The sequence below is a fragment of the Ammospiza nelsoni genome, chromosome 5 (assembly GCF_027579445.1).
Source record: "Ammospiza nelsoni isolate bAmmNel1 chromosome 5, bAmmNel1.pri, whole genome shotgun sequence".
Classification (NCBI taxonomy): Eukaryota; Metazoa; Chordata; class Aves; order Passeriformes; family Passerellidae; genus Ammospiza; species Ammospiza nelsoni.
Genome location: NC_080637.1, coordinates 41,152,880 through 41,172,615, shown reverse-complemented (window position 1 = coordinate 41,172,615; position 19,736 = coordinate 41,152,880). Strand labels below are relative to the sequence as shown.

Genomic DNA, 19,736 nt, shown 5'->3' with positions numbered 1-19,736 from the left:
GGGAGAAGAGAAAATCTGGAGATTCCTGTGTGTTTGTTTTTGTTGAGTACTGGTAGTTCTGCAATTGCTGTGGTGAAATCTGCTTCCTGATCTTCCCATCTTCCTCCATGCACCCTCTGTTCCTAACTAATGGCCAGAAAGAAAAGCAAGAATGAGCAGGGGGTGCCCCGAGAGTTGTATCCTGTTCTAATCACAGCCATGCAAGTCCTTCTTTATTTCAATTAATTTACTTTGCCTTTATGAACCTGAGAGACTGACTGTTGCTTTCAAAGAGGCTGACATTTCACTCATCTGAAGGAGCTTGGAATGTGACAGGGGAAAGGGAGGAGAAGTAAATCAAAGCAGATATCAATTCTCCAGATGTAAAGTATTTTTCTTCTCCTCTATTTTTTTTCCACCAGAAATGTCAGAAAGTCTGCTGACATTTTAATTCCTTTGTGATAGGCTAAGAGCTGAGAGCCAAGTCCTGCTGCCATTGCAGTCAAAAAGATTTTTCTCATATACTTTAAGAGTAGCAAATTAGTCTTATACTCTGGAAAGCATATGTGCAAAGCTTAAACAAAATGTAATTAAAACTAAAATTACATTACTCTAACATCATTTTAGGATTAGATACAAACTGAAACTGACGAGCCTTGTTGGAATTTTTGGTTTCAATTTGACCATAGAGTAGCAAAACCCAGTAAAATGGACTGTACTGGAAGACCCCAGTGTTGTGTTGTTTGTTGTTTTTCCCTAATCTGAATTCTGTTAAAAGTGTAGGAGTACTATTCCATGCTGTCTATTAGTCACCCAAGCTTCATGACACCCTATCTATAACCTTTAAGATTTAATTTAAATTTACTAGTTGACATATAATCTGTGCACATCTTTTAAAACTCTATTAAGCAATGTGGTCCTACTTTTAGCGTTATATGTGACCAAAAAACTCTCATTATCTTTAATAGAAATACACTCAGGTCCATAAGATAAAGTAGTACCTTATATTCTTTTTACATTAGTTGTTCATTGATATAAATTCAACAAGCTCAACATGCATTTAGCAAAACAGCAGAGCTGGCTTAGAGCAGCAGCACAGCGCTGAGAGAACTCAGTCTACAAATTCTACCTACTACATGAGTGGTCATATATTTCCCTCTTTGCATGGTGTGCTTAGAGATTTACATCATGGGTTCAATATAATAAATTTATTTTCCTTTACCAAGTTGTTCCTTTATGAAGTATTCATTTGTAAAGCATGAATTTTTTATACAGGACTGCTAAAAACCATGGAGTAGACACATTTGCTTTGTAGTTTTATTTTTTTTTTCATGTTCTATAATCATATTTCATCAACTGGTACAACAAAACATATATGAAAAGCAAAACAAAGAGGGCTTGTTGAGCTTGATGCATGGTAAATCTATTTGGTTTATTCTTGGTTTATTGTTAAATATTATATTGCATTTCTTAAAGCAGACATCGTGTATATTGTGATTTCTAGCATTCCACACACAGCAGCTTATTGTTGTTCCCTTTAAATATGGGAAATAAAAATGGTTTTAGTTTGCTTTGAAAAAAAATTGAGAGAGGGTACTGCTATATTACATGGCCCAAGAAATATTGGCAGCATGCTCTTTGGCTTTCATCCGTAGAACTGCAATACTGGAGGACCTCCTTTCAAACTCTGGCTTGGTTTCAAAAGCATGTCCATTGGTTGCCCCAGAAAGCAACGAGTCAGTGAAAAAATTATTGAGGGGCATGTGGCTAAATTGATTCTGGTGGTTTGAAAAGCCTGTGTAGCCAGAATCTGTCCGGGGTGAATGGGAGTAAGGTGTCATACAGGAGGACGTATCTCGTGGCAGCATGCAGGAGGTAACCACAGAACCGCTGGCCGCATTCCCTGCCCACAGATTGTTCTGAATCTGGAACATATAAAATGAACACAATTAAACTCAGATAGTTCATCTTTTGTTTTCTGCAATGCTTGGTTTGCTTTACTTCACATATAATTAGTTCCCCTCTGAAACATGCAACAACTGTTCAACAAGTTCTCTGAAATCATGTCAGAAAATAGTGTGAAGAGATCACATCAGACAAAATATGAGATCGTTCACTTAAGAGCAAGGGCTGATGAATCACGTTCCTTACTTTGCCATCCATTTGTCCTGTGGCTCCATATATATGTCAATTGTTGAACCTCAGGATGCCATCAGCCCAGCCAGTCAATAAAATTAATGGAAACACACAACTGATATCAGAAAAAACGTGTCAAAAGAGTGTACAAGATCATAGATATTTTCAACATAAATGCTTCTCCTCATTAGAATTCCCATTGTAATGGTCGGAAAAGGGTGAACAAAACAAACCAATTTGGATTTATCAAGAGATAAAGCCCAACAAGTATTCAAAAAAATTAATAATGAGAAGCCTTGCGTAATTACTTTAAAACAAATGAAACCCTAAAACACAGAAATTACTGATAATGTATTCAAGACCTTTTCTTAAATTTGTTTCAAAGATAGATTTGATACAAAATTTCTTTTCATGACTTTTCATGTGAAAATATACTTTAAGGGCATATATGTTTCAGCATTCAGCCTTAAGAAGCTGCATTGTACATCCCTGGAAAACATTGCATGACAGACTAGGACACAAACTTTGTGGTTACCATCAATGCCTGGAGCAACTATGTATTCAAGCCTTGATGTATAATCCTTTCTATACTTGGCAGTTGCTTAAAGCTCCATTCTGAGTCTCAGGCCTTCCACCATCTATGCATAGATGGTATTTATGGATAGGTATTTTTCACTTTTTTGTTACTAGATGGACAGGCAGAAAGACTTTTAAGACCTAACATGAGTCAGCTCTTATTGTTATCTCAGACTGCATGGTCTTTCATTCCTGCTCTATTCACTTTGATTTGATCATGCTTCACACTCAGCAACTGCCCTTTTTTTTTTCTCCAAACTCTACTCTCTCTCTAGGAGTACTACTTGCATATGGTATAATTTCTGCCATACTCAATCTTCCTCGGTCATTCCTCATTTACACATGCCATGATACAATTTACAGCTTTGTATGTCTTCTCCACTTTTACCTATATACCTCTCCTGAATGCTGATTTTTTTAATGTACAAATAACATCAGGCAAGACATTTTTAGCCCCCATTCACAATACAGATCTTGTCAGCCAGTAACTATATCCTTTCCTATTTGTTTTCCTTTGCTAAATTTGTCTTCACTCTAAAAATCTGTTGTCTGTTCAGTGTATCCTTGCCCTGATGCACTGCAATTGAGCCCACGTGTCTTTGTTCTCTGTGATGTGTTGGAGTAACTCAATTACTCTTCAGTTAGCACTGAAAAGTGAATTCCCACTTCAAACTTAATTCTACATTCACATTCCAAATCCACAGACAAAGGAATTTTGACTTTAAGATATAAAGGTTATCTCTCTAGCTGAGTGATTTTTTCTGTCAAAGTAGAGGTCAGAGGAAGTAATGAATTATGACAGACACACACATATGCACACACAGAATGAAAACATGTTTCTAAGGCTGATGAGTTGTGTTTTCTCCCATTGTCCTATCACTTTGCAACAGCACATACCAAACCACCAACAAGCTAAAGCGATAAATTATGGTTCGCTGAACTCCTCTAGCTGAGATCTAGTGCAGATAGGAAGGACGAAATAGTCTTATTTTAAACAGTTATATTAGCAAGGTCATCAGGAGCTGACAAACTAATCTGGACTCCTTGGGAAGCCCAGCAGCAAAAACATAATCCAGTAAATGCTCCATTTTGATTTCCTCTGAAAACCTGGGGAAAAATCATGGCAGCAACTCATCTCCCCAAACTCTGGGTCTGCTCAGCTTGTTTACACAGACGTGTATGCATGCAGTTATAGTTCCACACACACTCATGGATGTGCCTTTCCACACACACCCACACAGCTGGGCACACACCAGGCTTCTGCTCCTGCATATTTTAGGTGATCTGCTGGGAGGCAACGGAGGAAGTAAGGTCACTGAGGAAGGATATGGAAGAATTTTCCTTCTTGTGGGCCTCCTGACATCTATATGAGGAAATCTAAAAGAAGTTTCAGAACTTTCCAGTTACCACCTCTCATAATCACTTTTCAGAAGACTCAAATGTCAGCCCATGGGAGATGCTCTACAGTTTGACATGATTCCCAGCTGCTTTATTACTCCTTCATTAACCTACCTGAGCCAGTTTTGACTTATAATCAGACAAATTTCCCCAGGGAGAAACTAGTTAACCTATGCAGTGTCTAATACATGACTTATTTCTGAAGGAGCTCATAATCTCCAAAGCTAACTTACATGCAACAAAGTCTTATTTATCTGACTTACTGAAATTTCTTTCTAAGAAATGCCGTGCCAAATGCTACCCAGGCAGCATAGATATAATTAGGGGAGGAATTTTAAAAAAAAGTTTAAATACAAACATGAACAAGTTTGCCTTTAATAGAATCATGATGGGAAATCTTCAAAAGGTTCAGAGGCTCAGTTAGAAAGTGCCCAATAACCAATGTGGTCTGGAGGAATCACAAAATCACTCTTTCTTTCCATACTTTGAGTAGTTTGGTGTGCAGTAAACTAAGTTTAGTACCACCAATTTCCCTGATATTTTTATTCCAGACAAATCTCTTTCAATTTAGGTTCAGTGAGGTTGCACAGGTGTAAATGAGAACCAAATTCAGCTGCAAATCCTAAAATGTGCCAATGTCTTTTTCAAGAAATATGTGAACAAGCTATTAATTTCTAAAACTTTTAAAGGAGCGCACTAGATTTCTTCCTTAGAGAAAGGAATTCAAATTATTAAACTTAACTTTGGGAATGCCACAAGATTCTAGGGGAGCTTTACATCTTCTCTCATGAGGCAGTTATGCCTTCCAAAACAATGTTTTCAGTTATATCAATTTTCTATTCATTTTAGTTGATTGAGTGACTTCACATTTGGTATTAAATGTTCATTTCTTTACAAGGATTTACAACATAAATATCTTGTAGTGAAATTTAGGCACAGAAGGTATTCCTGTATTAAAAATAAATACAGTAATGTTTCACAATAAGTCAAAATCATCAGACCTTCTTCTGGTATGTTAGAAGGAAAAGCGACATTATGTACATGAATTTAAAGAAAATATTTTTCCTCTTAAAATCTTGTGTGATCCATGAACTATATAAAAGGCAATTCAGAGACTGTGAATGAGGCCATACATACAGCACATCTCTGGTTTCTGTTAACATCACAAACAACTTGAGCTTTGCTCTTGTGGTTACCATGAAATTACCAGAGCCCTTCAATATATTTACCTACTGTATGTTTTATACACACATACACATGCACACACACCCTTCCTGATCGAAAAAGAAATAGGATTTCATAGCTGTGACACAAACATAACTGCAGAGTTATGGTTGTTAACATGGTTGTGATATAATTTCCTAGGCACATGACCTTCTGTTAGATACTGCAGAGGAAAAAGAGCTGAGGTAATTGGTCATCCCGCTTGGTGTCATTGCTTTTTTTCTGCTAAACTTTCAAGTTCCCTGAGCTTCAGCCTTTTTATGCAGCCCCTGGAGAAACCACATAAACTCAAATATCAAATTTTTCTGGGAGTTTTGCTATCACTGCCCTAGCCTTTGGGAGAACCAAATGGGAGATTTGGTTCTCCCATCACCAAATTCTTGACTTGTGTTATTTCAGTCGCCTGCCTATCCAGACTAGAGACCATCTCTGTTTGAGTGCACACCTTTTAGTGCTTCACATTGGAAACAAAATTCTAATTTCTTTTAAGACCTCTACATATCAAGAGATGTTATTATTGTATTACATAATAAATGTTATACTTGCTGAATATTATTATAATTACTCTAGTAATTAGAAACTACACATATCCTCTGTGGAAAACAAGAGTTGCACTAAATGAAGAGTTAAGAATTTGTGTAATTATAGAAAACATGTGAATGTCAGACTGATTTGCTAAATTTTTGTCGCTACTCTCCTTGCACTACCAAAAAATATCAAATCTTTGCTAGCACAAGAAGCTACTTTCAGGAGATTAAATGCAATAGCTGTTAAACTACTCAAAACTACTAGTTCACAGCTTGTATCTGTTTGTCATCCCTAGTCCATCACCACAATTAATTTGGTCTGTAAATTTCCACTTTTTTTTCTGGGTGCCTCTTTAGAGCATCCAAAATACAGGTAGAAATTTGCCTATACTTCCTAAATTTGTAGATTCTCAGAATCATTCAAACCGAAAAAGAGCCTCTGGGATATTTCTAAACCCTTGCTTGCAGCTACTCTCAAATTTAGATAAGGTTACTCAAACCCCATCCAGCCAGGTTTTGAGTCACTCCAGCTGCAAGGGTTCATTAATTTCTATGGGCAATTTGCCCCAATGCTTCACCATTCATTGTATTTTTACATTTATATCATTGTATTTTTACATTTTTATCTAGACAGAACATTTCCCAGTGTTTAATTTGTGACTGTTTTGTAGGAGCTGATGGGCAAGTGCACATGTGAAGATCACCTGTGCTGTATTGGGCTCATGTATGAGAGAGATGCAGGACACAATTTGCAGATACAAATAAAATGCTAATTAGCACTTGGTAGTGAGAGGCTTAATGATACAGATTTAAAATATGTGATAGACCCCTTCAGTCCACATTTGGCTTACACATGGTGAACAAAATAAAACTCTGACCATTAGATTCCACACTTAAGTTTGCTAAGCTTCAAAATAATGTAGGATTTGAAAAAGTCATCAAGCTTTCATTCCTTTATGGGATGTTTTGTAAACTGTAAATTCTTCCTACTGCAATCTTGAGGCCACTTATAATATGGATTAATTATATTTCAACTCTATGATACAGTTAAATACAATATTTCACATTTTGAAAAATACTATTAAAAATTTTGTGTATCTTAGGGGAAAAAAAGAAGAATTTGCCAAGTAATTAAGCCCCAGTAAAGTCACTCACGCTTAAAGAAATACATGTTTCACAAAAAAAAACCCCACAGAGCAACAAACTGAATGTTGAGACTATGAAGAGGACCACATACAGTGGTGGTTTATTACCCAGAAAAAATAAAAGTGCAGTGCATAAGCTACTTCATGTGGAACAGACACCACCCAGAAAAGTTGGAAGTGTCACTCCCCTCTTGTTGGAAGATCAGCCACAGCAGTGAGCACACATGCAGGGAGACACACACCACGCAGGTGGTGGCTCAGCCCCAGCCCCACGCTGCCACAGCCAGACAGCATGAGTGAGTGATAAAACCTCTTTGAAGCCAGCTCAGAGATGTCTGCCACATCTACTCGTGCTCAATCAGTGTACCCATAGCCTTAATGAACTATTGTGATTAACTGTCATTTATGTGTCTGCTACAGTTAAAAGAAATTTTAAGTCATATAACATGTGGCGTCTAATACATTCCATATGAACACTTAGTTGGAGCATGTAACTTTGATTATTGCTAATGAGGATTAGCCATATGTACCAAGGCTAGAGCAAACGATAATGAGGATCCAAGGACTTAGTACTTAACACATGTATGCTGATACCGCTTCTACACTCTTTGACTGCCAACACATCATGTGATGCCATGCTGTTCAACATATTCATTTGATTTATCATTATGGTGCATGGAATGCAAATTTCAGCTTCTTCCTTCTATTTATGAGATTTCAGCAGTTTCCTTTCTTTTTAGACCTTCTATATCATTCCTGTTCCCATACTTCTGAAAAGCTTTTGTTGTCTTAGGATTCCCCCTTGCACTAGATTGGACATTTTCAACTGAAACAAAAAATTAAATTCTATCCTATCCAAGTCTTGCCTGCATTTTCAAGAAAATTTAAAAAATACTCAAACATTTTACATGTGGTATTAAGAAGGAAAGTTGAGTGGTGTGACAAAATTAATCCTTTTAAAGGGACTTAGAAGAAAAATTACAACAAATTACCATGATTCAAAGAACAAATAAGGAGGGAAAATGCAAAGAAAGGAAGGAGCCTAGATGGGAGAAAATATTCACCTTTTTTATCTGCTTTCAATACCTGAATTTAATGTTTATTTACATACTGATGCACTTATAAGGATAACATCTTTATCAATTTGATTCACACAGGGACAGCTGCGATAATAGAATAGGCTCTTGTGTGTGTAAATAGAGGAGGAGGGGTAAAATGAAATTTTGTCTCAGGTTTTCTTGTTAGTTCTCATAGGTAATCATCAAATCTGATGAGATCAAATACCTTTGTAACAGGAGCCTTCCCACTAACATAGGGTGCCAGAGGGAGTCAAATGAAGACCAATAAGGTAAGAGAAGGACAAAGCTAAAGAGGCTTTTTTATTATTCCTCTTCCAACATATTTATACATCTGTGTAGATAACTACAAATGACTGCAGCTGAACCAGGTATCAAAATAAAAAAAATGTTGGCAGATCATCTTACCTATTTTACACCTTACATTTTAGGAATAAACATTTTAATTGATCAGAGTTTTTGACAGCTGTAAAGAGAACCCATGTGTGGCATAGAAGTTCCTTTGGTTAAGTTTCCTAAACACAAATGTCTAATACTTATCTGACCATGGCTGCCTGAAATGAAGGCCGGATCCTTCTTTTAAATCCTGTTCATCAACACTTCAACAGTGTCTCAGATATCCTGAGACATATTTAATAACACTCTATGCTGTATTTAAGGGACAAAATTAAGTAAGGCTTGTTTACTAACATTCACTCCTGTGAAATGAAGTAAACTTCCCCATGAAGGGAATCTGCATTCATTTCCCCACTGCTTTTATGATGTTCCATCTTCACTTTCATAGCAATAGGACATTGCTAGTTAAGGTAAAAATGTCTAGGATATGTGTTTTCCTGAGTGCACTTAAGATGACTAAGAACACAATGTGTTGTATCTGCAAGAAAACATTGAAGTTCAAACACTGAAAGTAGGGAAACAGAAAACTTTTGCTAAAATTAAAGAAAATCACTGTCCATACAATTTTCCTAGAAAAATCTGATTTTCGGCATAATGTTGTTAGAGCTTTGAAAAAAAATCTAAATAACAGATGATTTTTCTAGAATATTGTACAAACAGCCCTTCTCTGTAACCCAGGTTTTGATAGTATAATCAATGAAAGATATATGCATGCAGAATTTGGCCAGTTTAGGAGATATTCAATTTCTTGGCAGGTTCAATTCAGGAGATATTCAATTTCTCAGACAAGCAACTAAAAAACCAACCAACCAAACAAAAAATCTAAAGTCAATATACTGTAAAAGTCATTAAAATTAGACTGAAAGAGCAAAGCAAAGAATTATGATCTACCAAAAAAAAAATCTAAATTGTAATTATTGTGAAGATAAAGACATGGATTTTATAGCAAAATTAGACTGGATTATAGACAAAGGTGTTGGACCAGATCACCTTCAGAGGTCACTTCCTACCTCAACCCTTTTCTTATTCAGAGCCAACCTTCTGTCTGAAATGAGTTGAAAGATTCATTTTCTCACAAGAGAAACGTTTCAGGTTTATGAAGTCACGCAATGTGTAGCAGCACGATGTTCTTAATTTCCATTTGATGAAGATAATTGGTGAAGAGACTAAGCAGAAGTCTCCACAACACCCTCTGTCGACTGCAAGAGACTGACGCTTCTGCTGGAATGTGTTTTCTCAACATATCCATGGCTGGACTCAAACCAGAAAAATCCACGGGCTGCAAATCCTTATAATGCACACCAGAAATTCATATTTGTTCCTGCTCTTTCTGCCATAAAGCTGTAAACTTCTCAGCTTGATTTCATCCTTTTTCAACATTCAACCTATATTTTCTTCCAGCAACAGGGAGTCTGTTTTTCTCCATGTTGTTTCTTAAATAAACTCTAGTGATCTGTGTTCCACAATCCACAAGAAAAAAATTACTTATTTAAAAGTACATTTAAAAATTATTTATTTAAAAGTATGGCAAAGCTTGTCTAATATTTGCTTATTTCATAGTCACAAGAGTGCCTGTGGTGGTGGTGATATGGGAACAAAATAAAGGGAAAAAGGATATTTGTTTTCTTCTCTTACATTAACTACAATGAAATAAAGGACTTTTTGGGGAAACCAATTTATAGCATTAAAATGAAATCATTTTATATACCTTTGCTGCCTGAGTTGTAAGATAGATTGATGAATTTATTGCAAGTCAGGAGCCGTATATTTATTTTCCATAAGTGAATCACTTAATAATGGACATCTAGTTCAAAAGATTTGAATGCAGTGATGTCAGTAGTCATGTTAAAAGATTTGAATGCAGTGATGTCAGTAGTCATGTTTTTAAAACGGATTTTCATTGTCTCAGTCACTCTCACTGGAAATGTTATATATATCATAGAGATGTGGTTTTACTGAAGAACAGGATTTCAGAATGTGAAAACTATGAAGAACTACCACGAGGTTAGCAAGACTACAAATTTTTATTAAATGCTCTGTGGTAATTGCCTGGATACCTACTCATATACAGAAAAGTAGCCAAATTTTTCTCTGAGGAGACGACTACCTTGTTTTTAAAACGTAGCCAAGCTACGCGTGCAAGCCTTCAGCTGAAACAGCCAAAGTGCACTCACACCTTCCTTCAGCTCCTTCTTCTTGAACAGCAAGAACAGCAGAACAGCACCAGGCAGCATTCTCATGCAGGTGACCAGACAAATTACACATTTGTGCCTCTCTGTTTACCTGCACTCTGTTAGTCTGTGCATGTAGGTGAGCATGTGGCATTGGTGCTTGTGAATGTATATTCACGTTTTGTATTTCTACACACTAGAGATGCTTGATTTAAGATGATGGAACAAGCATTTGCATTTCAATCTTCTGTTTTTAAGAATTTATTAATTAGTAATGGAAATATTTGTCAGGCTGAAGCTTAGTTGTGTCATCTGCCTAGAAGATTTTTTTGCCAAAAAATATAAACAGAAATGCAGAGAATTAATCTTTTTAACAATCTGAAAGTACAGAATAGATCTTTTATTGGATTAGAATTTTATAGATCATATTATCGTATAGTTTAAAAATGTGGGATTGTTGAAAAACATTAATTTTAGGACAATCATTTTAGATGTAGATGGAATCCTACTAAAAATACAAGATAAGCTGGCAGACACAAATTTAGTCTAGAAATCCCAAAGCTTCAGCACTGTTCATTGTATCACTTGTGATGCTATAGGTAAGTCAGAAAGACCTTGAAAGGAGAATTGACCACCTTAAATGAGATCTGTGAGTGAATGCAGATCTACGGCTTTGTGAGTCTACCCGGGGCTACCGAAGATTGTGTCCACTTACCTAAACACAGAGTCATGCAGTGGTTGCTAATGTAATTTGGGTTATTGCCCTGCTACATGTTAAAATAAAACCAGATGGCTTACAAGTGCCACAACAGCTGAAATGGTTGTGTCCATGTTCTGAGCTGCTGGAGCACAGGGCAGCTCTGGCCCAGGCACCAAGCCTAGTAATATGTAACCTCTTCAGAGGTAAAGCACATTAAACTGAGTAGATGGCACATGAGCCAAAGATCCCTGGTTCATAGCTAATCACATTCATAGAATGATAGAATCACTAAGGTTGGAAAAGACCTCCAAGATCATCAGGTCCAACACTTCAGCAAACACTGCCATGCCAACTAAAGCATAGCACTAATTGTCATTTCCAGTCAATTGTTGAATACTTCCAGGGATGGTGACTCCACCACTCCAGTGCTTACCACCATTTCAGGGAAAAAATTCTTCCTGATGTCTGATCTGAACCTCCCCCAGCTCAGCTTATTTCCTCTTAACCTGTCACTTGCTCTCTGGGAGAAGAGAGCAAGACCCATCTTGCTGCAATCTCATTTCATGCAGTTGTAGAGAGTGATAAGATCTCCCCTGCAACTCCTTTCCTCCAGGCAAAAAAGCCCAACTCCCTCAGCTGCTCCTCATAGGACTTGTGCTCCAGACCCCTCCCCAGCTCCATTGCTCTTCTTTGAACATTCTCCCGCCCCTCAATGTCATTCTCATAGTGAGGGGCCCAGAACAGGACACAGGATTTGAAGTGCAACCTCACCAGTGCCAAGTACAGGGGCACAATCCCTGCCCTGCTCCTGCTGGCCACACTATTGCTGATCCAGGCCAGGATGCCACTGGCCTTCTCGGCCACCTGGGCACAGCTGGCTCATGTTCAGCTGCTGACAACCACCACCCCCAGGCCCTTCTCTGCTGAGTCAATTTCCAGCCACTCTTCCCCAACCCTGAGGAACTCCTCATTCAGCCAATTTAGAGCATGACCAAAGCAAGCTCACATAGAATATATTTTTTTTTTAAAGGTTGGCAGAGACCCCGCTACCTAATGAAGCTGAACAGCACCAAAACACCAGTAGTGGAAGGGAGCCATGCAAGAGATTTTTGCTTTGCATGGTGCTTTTTTTTAATTAATTATGTGGTAAAAGCAATGTGTAGCCAGAGACATGAAAAAAATGGCTCTAAAATAAAGATATTCAATGTACTAAAACAAGCAAGGAGACAAACAAAAGCAGAGTGAGGCAAAGAGTAAATCAAAGGAGTGGAGAACTGAGACAGAAGATTATTACTTCATTATGCAGTATACCTTATTATTTACTAACAGGGAACTGAAAAAGACAAAAAAAAACCCAAATTCAACCAACTCCAATGGTATGAGAGATTTGTCCTATCCCTCTGCCTCTCTCTCCCAGTGATATATATTCAGTTCTGATTCTGTAGGACTATATTACAATTTCATGCTAGTAGGACACTTGTTCTATTTAATGGGTTGTTGAGTTCTATAAGGACATGGTCCATGTTTGACACATCAAAAGGAAGCTGTCTAGAGATCAGGTAGTTTATACTTCACCTTAGCAAAGTATACAAAACCAGAGTTGTTAGGAAAGCTGCCAAATGTAGAACCAAAGTACTGCTTGGTCTTTACCGTACCTGAGGGTAGCTGTCAGTCCTTGGAAGAACAGATATGTCATAGGTGGCAGCAAAGTGGCTCTTGGCTTGCTGGATCTGACCATAGCGTTCTCTTTTTCTCCATTTTGCTCTTCGATTCTGGAACCAAACCTAGAGTATACAAGGAAAGAGTCATCAGGGTAAACTAAATTATGTACTGTGCAAAGGGTTTTAGGAAAATAAGAGATTTTGGACAGCGGCTTTGAAAATTTCTGTTTATCTAAAAAAGATAAGTTCTCCACCTGGAAATTAATTTTTCACTGTTTCAGTCTTGTAAATGTCACACCTGCTTAACTTTTGGCTGGCTATTTTAAATATACATATTGTTTCATTTATATTCCTCAAAACAAACCAACAAACAAAGCAAACAAACAAAAACAAAGACAACCTGAGAAAGATCAGTCTGTAGTAAGTAAAGAAACATTCCCTTAAATTCCCATGCCCACTGACTTGCTATAACTATCCGTAATCTGCCTCCTAGAGGTGTCCATGACCTTTATCAAGTGCAGTAATAAAAAGGCAGGAAAAATTGGCACAAGGACAGTAGTCTGCACAGCAGGAAAAGTTCCTATAAGGAAGGCTAAAAGGCCAGGAAAATAATAAAAAGTCACCACGTCACAGACAGTTTTTGAACTATTGTGAATTTTGTTTTACTTTAGTGTTAGATGATATCTGTTTCTTATAATGGAAGACAAAAGAATTGCACTTTCAACTATGGAATAATTTAGATTTTATGCTTAAATTTGTTTATACTCCTTGGCCTGTTCTGTAATATTTTGAGTGTCAAGTACTATATCAAAAACCCATTATATGACAATTTCTTTCTGTTACTGATAACTGTCATTGTCCCATAGTCTTAATAATTTATTCTTATCTTACAGACAGTTTATTTTGGACTGGTTAGGCTATCCTGATGAATAAAGGGGATTGCTAAGAAAAGTAACACTGTATAAGAATAATAGCCAACTAGTCGTTGTTCTGGGTAAGCAAGCTCACTGAGACTTTTTTAAGTCACACTTTTAACTGAATCATTATTATTTTAAAGGCAACAATGGCATTAGTTAGTCATCCAGCTAAATCGACCATTAATTAATTTTGATATATACATGCATGAATGGTGCTTTATTTATAGATACTTCCTGTGTTTTGAGGGACATTTTCTGATTCCATATTGTGGGACATTTAAAATAACACTGTTTGGTTGTAATTCCATTCTTGCATTGATCTTTGGAGAACTCAACTGTCTTTTGATACTGCTCTTAAGCACCCAGGGCATAATTTTGCTCATTTTGATTCCCAAGGACTTGTGGCAAATCTGCCATCTTTTAAAAGATTCAGCAATCAAAGCAAAGCTCATGCATATAACTCCTGAGTATATATTTTAGGAGCCTTGATGGTAAATATGTTTTATTTATGATGCCTGAGGTTCAGCAAAAAGAAAAGGGAAGGCAAAAAAAATCTCCTGTCTCCACAGAGGCATCAAGGACACGATAAGGAAATTTAGTCATGAAGTTCTTTCCTTGAATAAAGACCTTGACAATCTTCTTAAAATGGGTACCAATTACTGGACTGACATGAAGCAGGAAAGAGAACAACTTAGATAAATTAGGTTCAGGTTGGCTCTCTCTGCATGTGTGCAGGACAAATATTAAATTGGATGTTGACGAAATGGTGGTGAGGGGAACTGTGGGTAAGGTATCCAGCTGATCACTCTGCTACACTAAATCAAACAATTTGCTTGAATTCATAGAAGTAAATGAGAAAAAGCACTTTTTTTTTTCCTTTGACAATCCCCCAAAATGTTTCTGTTTACACCACTTTACTAGAAACTTACTCTTGGCAGAGATAGAGTAACCATTTGCCTCCACAAAGCAATGTAGAAATCTGCTGCTTGTTATCCTTGAATTGCCAGATGCTTGCCTTTAATGACGTAAGGCCTTGCAAATTGCTTAATCTTGTGATGGAATACTCTTGCTACTCTGGACAGAAATGATCAACATGTCCTTCCATATTAACCATATAAGAATGCAAAGATCAGTTATCTTTTAAGAAAGGTAAGAACATGTTTAAATAAAATAGAAATAAATACACTGTGAGAGTCTGATATAGGCATACATTTTTCATTTACTATCTTCTTTTTAATACTTTTACCATGTGAAGCCTCTAAATCTTAGGAAAAAAATGTGATAAAAAAGTCAGATTACACACTTTAGTTCAATTTTCCCCTCCTTATTCTCGCTATTAATTTGTTCTTGAAGTAGTTCTCTGTATTCCAGAATTATACACTTGTTAGAATGGTGTTGTAACATTATGCTACCTTCTTTTTTTTTAAGTCAAGACTAAATCCCAGTGAATCAAAGTGATACTTGGAAAGCTGTACCAAATTCAGGAAAGGAATTGTGCAGAGCCTAAAGAGTTAAAAGCCACTGAACCAAATTCCATCGGCATTGCTGATATCACATCGATGCAACTGAACACACAGTTTTGGACTCTATTTTCTGATGACAACAGCAAATGTGATGCCTGCTTGAATAGACATGAAAAGAACACTTCTTTATAAAATTAATTAGCTGACTTTTTCTGAAAGTGTTTCTGATTTCATTTCACTTTGTATGCATGTGGACTGCTGTCTATTTCTCTACGTACATGTGTGAGTATGCGTTTAATTACAAGTTGTGAAGTTGTTATCATATTCAAGTCACTAAATTAAAAAAATTAATCCCAGTCTGTAAGAATCAACAGAACTGTTATTCTCTAAATTGAAATAATGATTATTACCAGAACAGAAAAGATATCTAAAATGAAGATAAACTTGCAAAATGTGGCTCACACCCTTTTCTAACAGAAGACCTCTAAACAAGGGAAAGGCTGTATATCCTAGATATTTAGCATCTTTTCTCACCATTGCACATCAAAAGTCATAAATATTATTGAGATTGCTCTGTGAGCGCATACTGACTGAATGACATTAGTATGCAGTTACAATATTCAAATAATGTACTAAGTGGTCACCAGTATGTTTTGTTACAAAAACCAGAGTAGCATTATTAATAAGTTATGGAAATTTAAAAACCAGAAATTGCACCTCCTAATTTTGTGATTTCTAAGATCATTCCATACAGAAAAGAAGAATTGATTATGTCCTTGTTTTATACAGGCGCAAAACTCACACACACACATATATCTATGTAAAGTATATAGATATATAGATACTTATACACATTTATGTATGCACAGTTTCACTGCACAGTCTTTGGATAGAAACAAGGAATTTGGTTACTTTTTAGACTGTAATTTTCATGCCACACACAGAATCCTGTGAGTTCTGCATTGTCATCAGTCTGAACTACATGCAACAAGTCTTTAGTGGGATCTTTACACATAACAACTTATGTTTTCACTGCCTGGAATTCTACAAGAGATCAAGACAGTTTTACTATTGATGTTGTTTTCTCGTCCTTTAAACAAGCGTTCAGAACTGCAACACAAGCTATTTAAAAAAATAACAAGTTATTTTAGCACTACAGCCTAAGAGCTCATGTCCATAAAAAAATGAGGCAAAACGAGCTGTTTACTTTAGCTTTATGGGGTTTTGTACAATCCCTGAGAGTGTAATTTACTCATTCCTACAATGCACAATTTGTCATAGGAAGGCTGAAATCTGGTCCTACCTGGACTCTGGCCTCAGTGAGCTCTGTTCTCAGAGCTAGCTGTTCTCTCACATAGACATCGGGGTAGTGAGTTTTCTGGAATACTTTCTCCAGTTCCTCCAGCTGCAAACTGGTGAAAGTTGTTCTGTGTCTCCTCTTCTTACTGCTGGAGACATTGCTGTCACACTTATCACCAAGTTCGTCCAGGTCCCCCTTCTCCTGCAGCCCTTTCACTGGAGACATTCTGAGATTGTTGCAATTGTCCATGGGCCTGCTCAGCTCTGTGTGAAGAGGCTGTCCTTCCACTTTAGTAATCCCGTAGCTCACTGCATGCAAGGGGGGTTAACAGCTGGTTAATAAAGGATCAAGGGGGAAGGAGAGGTGTTTAGATTCAGGAGTTCGTATAAAACAGTTTCACAAGGAACCAGATTCCACCACGGCAGTGTTATTTCTTTATGACATCATTGAAGAGGAATTTGTAATATTAACTACAGATAGAATAAAAGTGCTAAGTCACGTTAAATTTTAACTGAGAATGATATCTGAAAATATCATCTGGAAACTTACAGAGTAAGAAGACTGTGCAAGAGACTTGGATATTTTCACCCTACCACTACTGCTGCTAAAGTAGTTAACAATGCATGAAATCAGCCTCAGCTAGAGTTGTACAGATAAGGAATCTTAGCCCAAAACAGATTTTCATAATAGAGACACAAAGCTATTGACAAATGTGCCTTTAAATTTGGAAGCAAATGTAAAAAACCTCTATTTGTATGAAAATACAAACTAACGGTGAAGTAAGCTTAATAGTTGTAAACTGACAAATCAGGAAGCAAATTAAACCAAAAATTAAACTCGCTTTTAAAATTCAATAAATTCCATATGCTTTCTTTTGCATTTGTGAAGCGGAATTGTTTCCAATGAGGCTTGTTACGGTTACAAAACACAGGGTATTTCTGCAAAATGTTAACTCATTAAAAGAGATAGTTTCATATAATTTGTAAAAGGATCACAGGAACTATTTGTCTTTATGTAAAACTTGAGTGGTAGAGATAAGAAATATTCCACAGTAGCTTCTTAATAAGAAATGAAAACATTTCCTACTTTTCAATATTTTTACTTATCACACGTCACTGGAAAAGTAATGAGACAAGTTAAAGAATTTAAAAAAAAAATCTAAGAGAAAGGTGGAAAAAAAGATTCAAACTCTGTAGAAATTAAAACTTACAACGATGCTATGTAACATAATGAAGTTGTTTTGAGATTGTCTCGCGTTCTCAGTAATTTCTTTTCTTTCAATTCGAGCTGATTGCAATGAAACACAATTTTCAGATACATACCATCAACATATACATAGGTAGGAAATGCCCCAAAGCCCTCGAGGCACACAATAAATTAGCTAATTAAGAAAAACTTCAATGTATAAATCAATTTCCTAGCGGTTTTTGTTTTTTTTAAATTACACTTGAAGAAATCTATCAATGTCTCACCATTTATCCGTACAAACAAAAGAACTTTCTCAAAAAAAAAAAAGAAATATATATATACTTCAATGACTATATGAAGTCAAAAAGCATATCATATTGTCAGTCTTACTGCATCTGATTTTAACCATGTTTTCCGATTTTTCTAGGAAATTAGTTTTTAATTTTTTTCTACAGCGATTTTCATCATGGTGGATGAAAATCGCTCTAACATAAAGAAAATAATGAAGAAGATTTTAAATGTTTTAAAAACAAAATATTCCTCATTCTCCTTGCTTATAAGCTAGAAAATTTTAATACTTGTTAAAATGTTTAACACTATTGTTCGGGGTTTTCGGGGACCGACGGGGTTTTCGGGAAAATCACCGTCCCGTATCGATTGGAAACGCTGCAGCGAGCCCCGCTGCCGTCGCAGGGCGGTATTTGAGGGCAGCAGAGCTGACCAGGCTGCCTCCCGTTCCCTGCCCGGACCGGCACCGCAGAGCCGGCCGTGCGCGGGCTCCCTCCGGAGCCGGCGATGCTTTTCCCGGGACTTTGCTGGGGGAAAGCGCCGCGGCTCGCAGCGGGGCCGGGAGTGCCGGGGGAGGGCCGGAGGGAGCCCAGAGGGGGTGCCCAGGGTGTGCCGGAGGGTGCCGGGACCCGGCCGTGTCCTGCAGCCCCTCCGGGACCCGGCCGTGTCCTGCAGCCCCGCCGGGACCCGGCCGTGTCCTGCAGCCCCTCCGGGACCCGGCGGCCCGTCCGCCCCCGGGCGGCTGCCCCAGCCACGGGCGGGCTGTGCCGGCGAGCCCGGAGGGAGCTCCGCTCTCGGCCAGCCGGGAGACCCGGGCCGGGGCCGGTGGGGAAGGCAGCAGCTGAAAAGCTGCATTGAAAGGAAAAGAGCTCTTCAAAGCAGCCCTTTGCCTTCTCCCCGATTTTTTTTTTTTTTGATTTTTTTTTTTTTAAGTAGAGATAGTTCTATTATAACAGAGGCATTGTTACTGTTATTGTTATTTCACTACGACCTGACAGCCCCCGCCTGCCCACATCCGAGGGCTGCGCAGCTGCCTTTGGTCTCCCTGGGCGGGAGAATCCCTGCCCTCCCCCGTACATCTGCAGGATGGGGAATAGCCCTGGGATGACGACTCACCGTTCGTGTCCTGGCAGGGCGATGTCGTCTCCAACCTCACATGATGCTCAGCTCTTTGCAGAGGGTTGAAGGCCTGTACGCATTTGCCGCCTGACGTTTTGCTATAAAAGGACTCATTGTCCAAAGTTTCCATAACGTGCTCCAAACTGCCTCCTGCTCCCATATAAAAGTCACTGTTCTTGCTCGGCTGGCTCTTCAGGGCAAACTTCTCGCTCAGAAAATCCATAATCATCTAAGGTTGCTTGAGAGCCTCTTCCCTAGACAGAGGCCGGACTGTGAGCAAGGGAGGGAGAGTGAGTGGATGGGAGGGAAGGAAGGAGGGAGGGAGGAAGAGGCGTTCAGCGCTTAGAGAGCTGTTTTGCCTCCGAGCCTTTGATTTGTCTTGTCTTGAAAGGGGAACCCGAAGTTGCTCTTATATCTTGAAGCTCAGCAGGACTTCTTGTGCAACCTCCCATTTCTAATGAATATGAAAATA

General features: G+C 37.9%; 1 protein-coding gene across 2 annotated transcripts; it reads right to left on the bottom strand.

Annotated features, from left to right (window-relative positions):
* Positions 1–1,282: 1,282 nt before the first annotated feature.
* ALX1 (ALX homeobox 1) lies at positions 1,283–19,610 on the bottom strand. Of its 2 annotated transcripts, none has more exons than XM_059472791.1 (4): positions 19,262–19,610; positions 16,673–16,977; positions 12,984–13,112; positions 1,283–1,904 (listed from the first exon to the last, which is right to left on the bottom strand). In XM_059472791.1, the coding sequence occupies exons 1-4, from the start codon at positions 19,491–19,493 to the stop codon at positions 1,584–1,586; spliced, it is 987 nt and encodes a 328-aa protein (XP_059328774.1). In that variant the 5' UTR covers positions 19,494–19,610; the 3' UTR covers positions 1,283–1,583. The 2 variants fall into 2 exon arrangements, with proteins under 2 accessions (XP_059328774.1, XP_059328775.1); XM_059472792.1 differs by lacking the exon at positions 1,283–1,904 and adding an exon at positions 2,179–2,230.
* Positions 19,611–19,736: the final 126 nt, after the last annotated feature.